Source organism: Sciurus carolinensis, chromosome 4 (assembly GCF_902686445.1).
Source record: "Sciurus carolinensis chromosome 4, mSciCar1.2, whole genome shotgun sequence".
Lineage (NCBI taxonomy): Eukaryota > Metazoa > Chordata > Mammalia > Rodentia > Sciuridae > Sciurus > Sciurus carolinensis.
The window spans coordinates 167156156-167170026 of NC_062216.1; the positions used below are offsets into that span (position 1 = coordinate 167156156).

The 13871-nt window shown below is 57.2% G+C and overlaps 2 protein-coding genes across 13 annotated transcripts in view; both read right to left on the minus strand.

Moving 5' to 3' along the window:
- Baiap2l2 (BAR/IMD domain containing adaptor protein 2 like 2) overlaps positions 1-1155 on the minus strand; it is a 29863-nt gene extending 28708 nt beyond the window's left edge. The window contains exons 1-2 of the mRNA XM_047550960.1: positions 1043-1155; positions 55-130 (exon numbers count right to left, since the gene is read on the minus strand). Coding sequence (XP_047406916.1) covers positions 55-130; positions 1043-1093 — 127 coding nt within the window. The 5' untranslated portion in view covers positions 1094-1155. The remainder of the gene's footprint in view (positions 1-54; positions 131-1042) is intronic.
- Positions 1156-1917: 762 nt separating this feature from the next.
- Pla2g6 (phospholipase A2 group VI) overlaps positions 1918-13871 on the minus strand; it is a 50068-nt gene continuing 38114 nt past the window's right edge. For 11 of the 12 annotated variants that reach the window (XM_047549623.1, XM_047549621.1, XM_047549618.1 and 8 more), the window contains 7 exons: positions 13152-13315; positions 11248-11398; positions 5094-5230; positions 4679-4833; positions 3368-3535; positions 2804-2877; positions 1918-2656 (listed from right to left, as the gene is read on the minus strand). In XM_047549623.1, coding sequence (XP_047405579.1) covers positions 2512-2656; positions 2804-2877; positions 3368-3535; positions 4679-4833; positions 5094-5230; positions 11248-11398; positions 13152-13315 — 994 coding nt within the window. In that variant the 3' untranslated portion in view covers positions 1918-2511. The remainder of the gene's footprint in view (positions 2657-2803; positions 2878-3367; positions 3536-4678; positions 4834-5093; positions 5231-11247; positions 11399-13151; positions 13316-13871) is intronic. The other variant, XM_047549626.1, reaches the window with a different exon arrangement.

Consider the following 13871-nt stretch of genomic DNA (forward strand, 5'->3'; position numbering starts at 1 on the left):
CAGAGGACAAGGACTGGAGCTCTGGGGACTGCAGTGGGTGGACCAGGCACTCACCATGAAAGGCCCGGAGGTAATTGTTGCCCAGATACACCAGGTTCTCCAGGGCGGGGTTAAACTGCTCCAGGATGCTCTGGACCCAAGGCAAGGGAGACAGGGCGTGGGAGGAAGAGATGAGGACCAGTGCACAGAGGCGCTTCCCCTCGGGAAGCCCACCCAGAAAACTGGGTAACTCGCAGTCCTGGCTCTCTGTGGGTGGGCCCATTTTAGGCCAGGGTCCCCTCACAGCCAGCTCCCGCTCACACACCTGCCCAGCTCCTGGGACAGCCTACTTCAAAGGTTCTCCTCCTCCCCTGGGCTGAGGCCTGTCCACTGACTGTGGCCCTGCCTGGGTCAGGCCTCACAGGGCTCAACAGGTGGGGCTGCTGAAAGTCACCTCAGGGGTGGGGGCCGTCTCGCCTTCTCAAAGAGACCCCTGGGAGCAAGTTAATGGCCGTGTTACTGTGGGTCACTGTGGGTTGCCCTGGGCTGCGGCAATTGGAAAGCACTCTGTGATAGTCAGCCTTGGACTTGGACTTGGACTTGTGTCTTGATTCAAATCCCTTCTTTTGTGACCCTGAGCAAGCTGTTTAGCCTCTGCGCTCTCAGTTTTCTCTTCTACTCAAACAGAGATTATTTTCTATTTCACAGGAAGGGCGATGTGAGGCTTACATGTCAAAAGACCCCGTATACAGCAGATGCTCAATAAGTGCCTATGGCCACTGCAGCAACCTCGGGAGGCGAAATAGTTCTGAGTGAGATGCTGAGTAATGAGGAGACAGAGTCCCTGTTTCCTCATGCTGGGTGGCCAGCTCTGCGGCCCGTCCTCCTTGTTGGGAGCAGGTGCAGCTGGGGTCCTTTTGGGGCGCGTGGCTGACGGCTCCCAGGGACGCCTTCTCCTGGCCCACCACTCAGCCCAGCCTCCCAGACACCTGCAGCCTGAGCTGCCCCCTGCGCTCCGGAGCAGGCCTGTCCCCACCCCTGGCCCCGGCTGCCACACGCTCACCTTGTAGATGGCCATGGTGGACCTGTAGAACTGGTCCATCTCGGGTGCCATCGGGTGGCCGGTGCTGAGCAGGCGACTGGCAGCACTGAGGCGGGTCTCTGCAGGTGCCCGGGGCTCCGCGGGCAGCGAGGAGGCTCAGAGCGGGTCCTGCAGATGGAGGCCTGCCTCAGGAGGTGGCCGCTTAATTATTCACCAGCCAGGAACGTCAACGCGATCTGGGGTGTAACCAGACCCGGCGGGGAAGGCATCCTGTGACGCGGGTGGGTTCATGTGACGTGTCCTTCAATTATTTACCCCTCTGAGGAGAGGCCAGTGGGCATGCGTGGATGGGCTGCTCTCCCGGGCCACCTCCTCTTCCAAGATCCCTGCCACCCACCTCCACAGGGCCCCGCTGACGCCACAGGGCTGGAGCTGCTCCCTGCAGTCCTCCCAGGCCCCTCTGGGAACCCTGGCAGGAGGCCAACGCACGGTGGACCGTCACTGTCCTCAGGCCTTATCTCTGCTGAGCCCCTCAGAGCTGCACCTCAGGGTGGCACCATGTCCACTACTCTGACCCCACTGCTTCTCCAAATGCCAGAGGGGGAGGCGCAAAACCAAGTCACAAAGACCTGGGGCCGAGCAAGGCCCGGCGACTCGCTGCCTGACCATGCCCAGGTCCCCAGCCTTGCCAGGTCTCCAGTGGGACTCTGCCATCCCTCACAGTGAGAATGGATGTCCCTGGGGCAGGTGGGCCCAAAAGCTACCTCTGGACACTGGGAGGCCCTGAGGACAGATTTGGTGTCCCTGACCCAAGGAGTCCAGAAGAGAGGGCACAGGAAGAGGCGGAGGGAAGTGGGGTGGGGAGAGGGAACTCACACACAGGATCACAGACAAACTTGAGTCCAAACCATTTATTTCACAGTTTGGGGGCCCCGAGCCCCTCCCCACTCTCAAACCACTTTCAAAGGGAGTAAGTGAGCTCACGGGGTGACCCTTGAACCTGGGAGGGCTGGGGCGGGGCCGCTCCAGGGTGGGGTGCCCGGCGTGTGCTGAGGGGCGAAGTCGAAAGCGGCACCCACTCCCGGAGCCTGGGTCTCCCCTGACGGGCAGGGGTGCCCAATTTCTACAGTCCCCGCCCCTGGGAAGAGAGTAGGACAGTGGGCTGCAGCTGCGGCGCAGGAGCGCCCGCACGGGCCTCTGGGAGGCGGGGCTGGAGGCGCGCTGGGCACCCTTAGTGTTAGAGGCTGGGCGCAGGGCCACTGGTCAAGTCGGTCGTCCTTCACAGTCAGGGAAGGGCCAAGGGGCCCCTGGGCTTCCCCAGTCTGGAGCGCCCAAAGGTGCAAAAGGTGGGTGGAGAGAGGCCTTCAGAACCGTGGGCGGAGGGTGCGGGCTCCGGGCCCAGTCGGGGGACGGACACGGAGCTGTGTGTCCTGGCTCCGCCCCTGGCCTGGTGGGTGGCCTTGCCCAGCTCTGCAGCAGGGCCGAGGGGCTCAGGGCGCCAGCAGCAGCTGGACGAGCTTCTGGAACTGCTCGCGGTGCTCATAGATGTAGACCTCGGTCTCCCAGAGCGCGTCGACCAGCACCGCGTCGCTGACCTCGTCCAACATGATGTCCGTGCCCAGCTGCGGGTTCAATCTGTACAGACCAAGGGGGAGGCATCAGCCGGGATGCCCGCTAGGTGGGGACAAGGGCTGGGACTGGGAGGAACCGGGAACAGCCATGCCAAGGTCTGGGCGGGGTTGGTGGTCTGACCAGGCCAGGGTGGGCCAGACCGAGCCTCACCTAAAGTACTGGATGCCGACCATCTCACACCAGGCCCGGGCCCGGTCCACAGCCCGCCCATCTGGATCCGTGCACTGGGGACAAGCAGCCTTGGTGAGCCCTGCCCACGTGCCTGGCACTGCCATGCCCAAGTCCCCCAGACTCCCTGGGTTCTAGCTGCCCATCAGCAGAGTGACTGTGCAAGTCCCTCCCCAGGCCGCAGTGGCCTGGCTGTGCAATCAGGGGACAGTGGTTTCACACGTGGCTCAACAGTCTGTTCAGGGTCAGTGAGTGGCAGTGGGGGCAGCAGCTGGTGGTCAGGCCTCCCTGTCCCTCCCTCCTGTGGCTTCTGCCCATGTGTGTTCTGCTTCCACAGGGCTCTGTCAGAAAGGGATTCACAGCTAAAGGACACCTGAAAACCCCATGGTGGGTGGTCACTGAGGGCCCGCCCAGCCCTGAGACCAAATCAGGGGCTTGATTCCCACACTGGTAAAGAGGAACAACAGAGCCTGTCATTGTTGCCCCATGTGGAGAGGGGAGGTGCCAACCAGGCTGGAAACCCCAAGGGAAGAGGCCCAGACTCACACAGTCCACCACCATCTTGCCCAGTTCCTTGGCCCCAAAAACAGTCTTGGCCAGTTCCCAGGGGTTGCTGGGGCGGAAGACATCCACGCAGGTTACAGGCACCTGCGGGGACCTCCCGGTCCCCAGGGAGACGACAATGGAGAGTTTCTTCACCTTGTTGGCCTGACCCTGTAGGAACAGGACAAGGGTTGTCAGAGGGGACCTTCCACTGGTGGGGGCACTGAGGCCCCCGGGTAGGAGCTGGGCGCGCAAGTGCACCTGGCGCTGATCGCTGGTCCTGGACCCCTTGTAGCAGGGGTCTCGCCAGGGCTCATCCGCAGCCCCTTCTCTGGAAGGGCTGGTGTGGGTACCGCCATGGTCCACTGGAGAGCGCTTAGACACCTCCATGTCCACTGGCCGCCAGCACGCTCTGCCACCCACGCGCTGCCCCAGGGGTCCAAGGCTTGTGGGGGAGGGCAGGAGGCTCCCCGCCTCTTGTCTCAGGTGTTCACACCACCATCCTGCTAATCCTCCAGCCGGTCTAGAGGGGCACGGTTACCCCACTTCACAAAAGAGGAACCTCTGCGAAATCTGGGCAGAGGGGAGGCCTTCCCGGGCCACACGGCGGGACGCAGGGCTGAGGCTTACGCCCAGGGTCTTGGGTGCCACCTCAAGTTTGCTGGGTGATGTTGGGGTGAATCTCTCCCGCTCTGGACCCAGGCTCCCCGTGCTCCACGGTGTGTGACCGAGGGCACCTCTGACTCCCTCAGAAAGAAGCTGCCCGGTCTGCCCGGGGGGCGGGTGCTCCTTCTGCCTGCCAGGGCTGCGCTGGGATTCTGGACAACCAGGACCAGCAGCGTCTCCAGCTGGCCCGGAGCTGTTCCCACCGCTTCAGACCATCACACGACAACCCCGGCAGGCGCTGCTTCACCCAGTGCGCAGCTAAAGCGAGGCAGGCAGAGGCGGGCAGAGGCGGGCAGAGGCGGGCAGAGGCGGGCCTCCCCTGGCGCGCCGGCCTGGCCCCCCTGCTCCCGCTCCGCTGGTGGGGGCTGCTGCTGTCCCCCGTCCCTGGCTGCACCCCTCCAGCCCAGAAGCCTCCAGACAGGTCTTCTAAGCTCCCGGGGCCCAGCGGAGCCCACCCCCCCGACAGCCCCGCAGGGCGCTCACCCAGCCACCCAGGCCCTCGGAGAATGTGACCCCGAGGCCGCCTGGGAGCCTCCTCAAGGGCAGGCCGCATCCTGGGCCCCAGGCAGGCCCCCGGGGAGGCTCCAGCAGGACACGAAGGCGGCCTGCGCTGCGGGGCACCCCAGCCCGACCTGAGGCGGCGCTCACCTTGCGGATCAGGTCCTGGTTGTACTCGTGGATCTCCGTCATGGCGTCCAGCGTGGGGTTGTTGGCCAGCAGCCCGCCATCCAGGAAGCGCCCGTTGGGCCGGAAGTAGGTGGGGGCCGCCCCGCTGCTCCGGGCTGCCCGCCATACCAACTGGTCTGGGGACGGGGAGGAGGGTGGCCAGTGACGCGGGACGGCATGAGGCGTGCTCTCCAGATCCCGGGCCGTGTGTGCGGGAGGCGTGCAGAGAGCGGGGAGGCCCAGCCCTCCAGGGACCAGGTGCCGCTGAGCCCTCCTGGGGCCCCCGCCAGCCTGCCAAGGCCTGCCAGGGCACTGACGGGCTGTGCGGAGCTGGCCCCAGGCAAGCCTGTCACTCCGCCGCCACCTGGCTCTCCAGGGACACATCAGACGGTCTCACCTGAGGGGTGAGTTGGAGGCTTCAGGTTGATACTGGAGCTGAAGCGCGGCTCCCTCGCGGCCTCCGGGGCCTCGTAGTTCCGGAAGAGGTGGAGTTCAGCCGGCTGCCGGTCTGACAGCGTCCCTGTCAGCATCACCCTGGGGAGGAACACACAGGATGGGTGCCCTGCCCCCCACCCAGCTTTTACCGGCTGGCATCCAGCCCTGGGGCCGGGTGGCAGAGTCCACTCCCCCAGGTGCCAGCCCCCCTCCCACCACCTTCCCCATGCAGGCATCCCCTGCATAGTGTGGGCGTGGCGGGTCCATACACCTTGCTGAGGCCATCAGGGGTCAATCCTCATGCCCAGTGACCTTGCTTCTGTGAGTTCATCCTAAGAAGGTGCCACATGGGTGGCAGTGTCCATTATTAAAGCAAAGGACTGGAAACAACTGATGCGCCCATGAATGGGACAGCTCCAAATACTACAGCTCACCTGCCCAACAGGGTCTCACAAACCCATGATCCTCCTGCTTCAGCCTCCCAAGTCTCTGGGACTACAGGCAAGCACCACCACACCAGCAAGCAAAGACATCTTGACTGTCCTGCTCCTCCCGCCCAGGAGGTGAACCCATCCTTTGTCCAGCACCTGTGGTAGGGAACACCTCCCTGGGAGACTGACTGGAGGGACTCTTCAGTTTCAGGACCCCTGAGGTCTGAAATACCAGAGAGAGGGCCACAAGATAAGCCCCGAGTGGGAGGAGACAGTTTAAGTGCAGACACTTACCAAAGGGCTTCTTTTAAAAATACAGGGCTGGAAATAGAAAAGGAGGGTATCCTACTGAACTCATTCTATGAAGCGAATATCACCCTCATACCCAAACCAGGCAAAGACACATCAAGGAAAGAAAATTTTAGACCAATATCCTTGATGAATATAGATGCAAAGATCCTTAACAAAATATTGGCAAACCATATCCAAAAACATATTAAAAAAATTGTGCACCACGATCAAGTGGGGTTCATCCCTGGAATGCAAGGATGGTTTAACATCCGTAAATCAATAAACATAATCCATCATGTCAATAGACTTAACGATAAGAATCATATGGTTATTTCAATTGACGCAGAAAAAGCATTCGACAAACTACAACACCCCTTCATGCTCAAAACACTAGAAAAAATAGGGATAGTAGGAACATACCTGAACATTGTAAAGGCTATTTATGCTACGCCCATGGCCAACATCATTCTTAATGGAGAAAAACTGAAACCATTCCCTTTAAAAATGGGAACAAGACAGGGATGTCCTCTTTCACCACTTCTATTCAACATTGTCCTCGAAACTCTAGCCAGAGCAATTAGGCAGACCAAAGAAATTAAAGGGATACAAATAGGAAAAGAGGAACTTAAGCTGTCACTATTTGCTGATGACATGATTCTATATTTAGAGGATCCAAAAACCTCCTCCAGAAAACTTCTAGACCTCATCAATGAATTCAGCAAAATAGCAGGCTATAAAATCAACACGCATAAATCTAAAGCATTTTTATACGCAAGTAACGAAACAGCTCAAAGGGAAATGAGGAAAGCAACTCCATTTGCAAGAGCCTCAAAAAAAAATAAAATACTTGGGAATCAATCTAACCAAAGAGGTAAAAGATCTCTACAATGAAAACTATAAAACATTGAAGAAAGAAATTGAGGAAGACCTTAGAAGATGGAAAGATCTTCCATGTTCTTGGATAGGCAGAATTAATATTGTCAAAATGGCCATACTACCAAAAATGCTATACAGATTGAATGCAATTCCAATTAAAATCCCAATGACATATCTTACAGAAATAGAGCAAGCAATCGTGAAATTCACCTGGAAGAATAAGAAACCGAGAATAGCTAAAGCAATCCTTAGCAGGAAGAATGAAACAGGGGGTATTGCAATACCAGAACTTCAACTATACTATAAAGCAATAGTAAAAAAAATGGCATGGTATTGGAACCAAAACAGACAGGTAGATCAATGGTACAGAATAGAGGACATGGACACAAACCCAAATAAATACAATTTTCTAATACTAGACAAAGGTGCCAAAAATATGCAATGGAGAAAAGACAGCCTGTTCAACAAATGGTGCTGAGAAAACTGGAAGTCCATATGCAACAGAATGAAACTAAACCCCTATCTCTCACCCTGCACAAAAATCAACTCACAATGGATCAAGGACCTTGAAATCAGACCAGAGACCCTGCATCTTATAGAAGAAAAAGTAGGTCCAAATCTTCAACTTGTTGGCTTAGGATCAGACTTCCTTAACAGGACTCCCATAGCACAAGAAATAAAAGCAAGAATCAACAACTGGGATAGATTCAAACTAAATAGCTTTCTCTCAGCAAAGGAAACTATCAGCAATACGAAGAGAGAGCCTACAGAGTGGGAGAAAATCTTTGCCACTCATACTTCAGATAGAGCACTAATTTCCAGAATATATAAAGAACTCAAAAAACTCTACGCGAAGAATACAAATAACCCAATCAACAAATGGGCTAAGGATTTGAACAGACGCTTCACAGAAGAAGATCTACAAGCAATCAACAAACATATGAAAAAATGTTCACCATCTTTAGTAATAAGAGAAATGCAAATCAAAACTACACTAAGATTCCATCTCACCCCAATTAGAATGGCGATTATCAAGAATACAAGCAACAATAGGTGTTGGAGAGGATGTGGGGAGAAAGGTACACTCATACATTGCTGGTGGGGCTGCAAATTAGTGCAGCCACTCTGGAAAGCAGTGTGGAGATTCCTTAGAAAACTTGGAATGGGGCTGGGGAGATAGCTCAGCTGGTAGAGTGCTTGTCTTGCAAGCACAAGGCCCTGAGTTCAATCCCCAGTACCAAAAAAAAAAAAAAGAAAACTTGGAATGGACCTACCATTTGACCCAGCTATCCCACTCCTTGGCCTATACCCAAAGGACTTAAAATCAGCATACTACAGAGATACAGCCACATCAATGTTCATAGCTGCTCAATTCGCCATAGCCAGACTGTGGAACCAACCTAGATGTCCTTCAATTGATGAATGGATAAAGAAACTGTGGTGTGTGTGTATATATATATATATATATATATATATATATATATATATACACAATGGAATATTACTCAGCTATAAAGAATAATAAAATTATGGCATTTGCAGGCAAATGGATGAAATTGGAGAATATCATGCTAAGTGAGATAAGCCAATCTCAAAAATCCAAAAGATGAATGATCTCATTGATAAGCGGATGATGACATATAATGGGGGGTGGGAGGGGAACAAGAATGGAAGAAGGAGGGACTGTATAGAGGGAAAAGAGGGGTGGGAGGGGTGGGGGGAAAGGAAAAATAACAGAATGAATCAAACCTCATTACCCTATGTAAATGTATGATTAACAAATGGTATGCTGTTACTCCATGTGCAAACAGAAACGACATGTATCCCATTTGTTTACAATAAAAATAAATTAAAAAAAAAATACAGGGCTGGGCTGTGGCTCTGCGTAGCGTTTGCCTAGCACGGGGGAGGCCCTGGGTGCCATCCCAGCACCATCAAAGACAGACAGACAGCAATCTCATTAATCAACCTCAGAACTCAGAACTCACAACCCAACAAGGCCAAAAACTGGCAAAACACTTGATCAGGAACTTGACAAAACCAGAAATCCACATTACCTTTAACCGTATGAAAAGGAGTTTCACCTCACTAATGATCAGGACACTGAAAGTCCAAACCGCACTGGGACACCTGGCGTCCACAAAGACAACCCGCAGGGTGGCGAACAGTGTGAGCCGGGAGCAGAGCAGGCGCCCTGGGTCTGCCGGGCAGGTGGAGCCTCAGGAGTCGTGCCTGCAGCTCTGGGGACTCAGTTCTGCTGCTAGACAGGTGTCCGGGAAACTCGTGTGCAGCTGAGCCACAGACACTCGGAGAAACCAGCTGCGAGGCCTGCAAGATGGAGCCCACCAAGTGACGAGGGAAACAGCAGGACGGAGATGGGCAGAGAAACTGGGGCAGAGGGGAGAACAAAGATTCCATCCAAACCAGGGGACAGGCAAAACTACACCAGGCTCCTCAGGGCTACCTTGGTGGTGGGAACTAGAGAAAAGCTAGGAGGCCAGCTTCCCGCCCACCTGGAGAGCCCGGAGGGAGGGGCTGGGATGGGCGGGGCTTAGATGTGGCTGGAGGGGATGTGGCTGCTTTCTTTAGAATTTTTCTTTTTCTTTTTTTGGTACCTGGGATTGAACCCAGAGGCACTTAACCACTGAGCCACATCCCAGCCCTTTTTATATTTTATTCAGAGACAGGGTCTTACCAAGTTGCTGAAGCTGGCTTCAACCTTAGAATCCTCCTGCCTCAGCCTCCCCAGTTGCTGGGATTACAGGCGTGCGCCACCATGCCCCGCTCTCTATGTATATATATGTGCTTTTTTAAAATGTATGTTTTATTTCACCAGAAAAAGAAAAAAATGTCTAGAATACCAAAAATGTTTTTAAAACATTATCTTTTGGTTAATAAATCGTTCTTTTTTTACTTTCTGCATTTTCCACCTTTCCTTTTTTTCTAGCGCATTACGGATGGACCCAGGGCCTCAGAGAGGCGAGGCAGGCGCGCTCCCGCGAGCTACATTCCTACCCACTTTTCTTGAAAGACTGTATCATTCTCTAACAAGGTGGGCTGAGGGCTCTCCCAGAACACAGAGAAGGAGGAACTTCATGCACATGCACAGCAACTCTGCAAAGCAGCCAGCAGGATGTGTGTCACCACCCAGAGGGGACAAAGGAGCTAACCCTAACGGGGCACTAACAGATACACATGGCAATGCCACCTGCACTGGGGCTCAGCCTTTGGATGGGAATCAGCCAGGCCAGTGTCCCATCTCGAGAAACCTGCAGCAAAGACTCATGGGGGAAGAAGAAGCCTTATTAAGGAAGGAAATCCTCCCTACCCTCCAGGCCTAGCCCACCTGCTTCCTCCAGGCAGGCTTCCCCGACAACCTCATTCTCAGTCGGGGATACAAAGAAAAGCAAGAGGGCCACGTCCCTGCCTCCCAAGCTCCCAGCCTAGTGACGGGCCTACTGCAGCGGGGAGCACAGCATGGACAAGGGGCGGGCTGCAAACTCCTGGCACCTCTGCAGCCGCGCGCTGCCTTGCCTGGCTGCTGTTCTGCAGCTTACTGATCGCCCAGCCTTTTCATTTCCCAGGTGCATCCCTCCTCCCCCTCCATCCACCAGTTGTGGGGGAGAGCACAGCCCCTGGGCCAGGCTGTGTGGCTGGGGACAACATCAGACAAGTGTCAGCAAAGGAAGGGCAAAGGGCGTGGCTGCCGCCCTCAACAGGAGGGCCTGGGGTGCACGCACTCTCCCCCACCCCACCAGAATGTGATGGCCACGGAAGTTGGGTGAACTGAGGCTGGGTGAACTGAGGGAGGCTTGCGTAGGGGCAGAGGGCTGAGCCTGAGAGTCAGTCTGGAGGACATGGGGACCCAGCCCTGTGGAGGAGCCAGAGGCAAATCCCTGCTGTTCGCCTTCTCCTTCCCCTGCCACACCCTGAGCTCAGGAATGGGGTCCGGACCTGCCCAAGGCTCACCACAGGTCAGCCCCAGGGGAAGGTCAGGATGCTTTGCTTAGTCCTGGGGTGACCCTCCTGGGGTTTAGGCCTTCCGAACAAATGCTTCCTGCGTGTGACTCTCCCTGAAGCCCTGGCCTTACTTGTGAGTTCCAGTCTGTGGGCCTTAAACCCAAGATGGCACCACAGCTATCCGCTGGGCACCCCGCTTCTGAATATGGGGCAAGCGCTATTTGAAGTGCAAGAAAGTGTCCAGTCACCTACTGTGGAAGGCTGGGGGCTCCTTTGGCCTGTGCAGCAAGAACCGTGCCTCCATCCAGCCCAAGGGAGGCCCAGGCTCTCTCCAGACAGCCCAGGCCACGGGGTTAGGCCCTGCCTTTGTCCCCAGAGTACGTGAGCTGAATGAGTCCAGCCCTCCTGGCAGGGTCCCTCTGCCCCTGCAGGGCGCAGGTGTCACCAGGAGGCCCCCGAGGCTGCAGGGTCAGAGCTGTAAGCAGAGCAGGTCACCAGGAGACCCCCGAGGCTGCAGGGTCAGAGCTGTAAGCAGAGCAGGCGGGCCTCTGCTCTTACTTGGGCTTCCTGACGTCAGTCATCTTGGTGTGCTCCCCAAACTCCCGCTTCAGGAACTCTTCCAGGGGCCCTGACTCGTACGGCCGTGAGCCCCGGAACACTTCGTCCTTCATGCGGAAGTACACCCCACGCATGTAGGCCATGGATTTACCTAGGAACAGGGAGGGGAGAGGTGGGGAGACCCAGGCCCCACAGAGCCTCCCACAGGAAGAGAACACCCCCACACGCCAGCCCTGGGGGCCGTGGAGGAGGCAGTGGGAGTTGGTGCGTTTCCAGGGGGTGACTGCGCCTCTGGACCCTTCCTTGATGTCCTCCCTCCCGTGTGGACAGAAAGCAGCCTACCCCAGGCCCAAGGCTCTGGACCTCACTGTGTCTTTGATTTGTGGTATTTTCTTTACAGAAAGGCTCTCAAAGCATAAAAGCTAGATCTACCTCGTGTATCACAGAAAAGAAGGCGCAGCCCTGTCCTCTGAGCCTCCAGGGCAGACAAGGTCAAGGGAAGCTGCCGGGCAGGGGTGTGAGCTGGGGGCCAGCTGAATGCAGGGCTTCTCCCCAGATGAGGTTCTCCAGGCAGCTGCTCACACCCCTGCCACAGCTCCTGGGAGTCTGAAGACCCAGGATGTAGGAAGACGGTCCCTGAAGAAAGTGGTCCTCCCAGAGAGGCTGGGACCTCCACCCACTCCGCTGGCCCAGTCTCATGCCCTGCTGGCTGGGATGGTCCTGAGATGGCTCTTCTCTCACAGAGGACCAGAGAGGGGACGCGGGGCCCCTAAGGCCAGGGGAGAGAGCTTGGCAGATGGCTAGACACCAGACCTGCCTCTGCCCCAACTAACTGGGTGACCTTATCTGGTCCTCAGCTTCCCCCACTGCCCACCTCAGGAGACTATGGGGAGACTTGTCAAAACGAACTTCAATACTATCCCAAAACTGCTGAGAGGATGATGTTCCCTGCAACCTGCCAAGTGACCGCCTTCCTGCTGGAGCCCCAGGAAGCAGCTCGGCAGCCTCGCGAGCAGGTGAAACCCGCGTTCCTGCAGCACCCTGCCCCACCCAGCCTGGCCTGGCAGATGCCTGTACCCATCTGACTGGGTTCCCTGAGATGGGGACCCAGCTCTGTATCCCCAGCACCCCGCACAGGCCTTGCCATGGGTCTTGATGTCCCTACCCTGGGGAGGGGTCCTCCCTTATTGTCTCCAGGCCTTGGGTCACCAGGATCTGGATTTGGAAGGTGCCTTGGAAGTGCTGCCCAGCACCAGGGCAAGGGAGTGCCAGCTGGGGACGTAGAGGCTGAGGACAATGCGTGCCCTGCTGCAGCTGGGCCCTGACCTGGGACGTCTGTCCCAGCCAGTGTCATGCAGCTCAAATAGCGCCACAGAGGTGCCACTGAGTGGCGATGCGGGCCTACCTGTGGCCTGTCCAGTAAGCCAAGCACCCTGTCACCTCTGCAGGGCTGCGTGGAAGGAGATAGGGTCAGTGGCCTGTGGCCTGGGACGCAGGGGACATAATTGGAGTGTAGGGGACTGTTTTGGCCCGAGCAATTCAGGGATGAGCCATGTGACACTGGGCCACCCTTCCGCCTGGGACCTTAATTTCCCAGGCACACCAGGGCTCTGGCCTTCTCTGACTCTGTGGCTCCTCATTCCTGACTGCCCACTGTGCAGGGGTGGTGGGCGCCGGGGTGGCAGAGGTTGCTGCATGGCACGGTGTCCCACACTAGCCAAAGCTTCCAGGGCTGGGCAGGGCCCTTGAGCTGCGCCCCTGCCCAGCCTTCTCCTTCCAGCCGGGGACCCTCGGCCCCCGCAGAGCCCACCACCTTTTTGCAAGGCTCTGCCAAGGCGCTGGCCCGTGAGGTCAGGTCGGGGCCCACCCTGCCCACCTGCCCCTGCCCCCAGGGCTGTGCTCACTGTGCAGAATGGCCAGAGCCAGGATGCCCCCTGTGCTGGTCCCCGCCACCCAGTCGAAGAGGTCCTTGGTGGCCACGCCTGAGGCCTTCTCAATGGCAATGAGGAGCTGGATGATGACCAGGCCTTTCACGCCCCCTCCGTCCAGGCAGAGCAGGTGGTCGTGGCTGCAGTGAGGACAGCAGTGGCAGCAGTCGGCGCGGCCCCCAGTCCGTGCACCGCAGTGCCGGCCTGAACAAGGCCAGTGAGGCTGCCAACAGCCTCCCTGGGCGGGGCAGGTGGGGGGCCAGGACCCGCTGCGTCCAGAGTGGCTGTCCAAGGGCTGCTAATACCTCAGACAAGGGCGACAGCCACAAGGTCTGGCTGCTGGCCTGGGAGCAGGGGCTGCATCTGATGGTAAGAGCACGTTCCCTGTGGGCCGGGCAGGGGGCTGCGCCCGAGAGCAGCAGGACGGACGCGGCTCTGAGGGGCCTGGGCGTGAGCCTCCATGCTGCGCCTCTCCTGGAGGCTCAGGCTCTGCTTCTGCAAAGCCAGGTGCCCGTGCCGCCCGAGGAACACCGCAAGGAGTAGGGGAAGGTGTTCCCGAGGCGGAGGGCCCTTGGGCTGGCGCTCGCTCTAAGCACCAGGGCCTGTGCTCGGGGTGGGACTTGGGCCGCCTCCCCTGGGCCCTCACCTAGGCCTGCTCCTGTGCCCACACCTCCAGGCAGCCGCAGACGTGTGGAG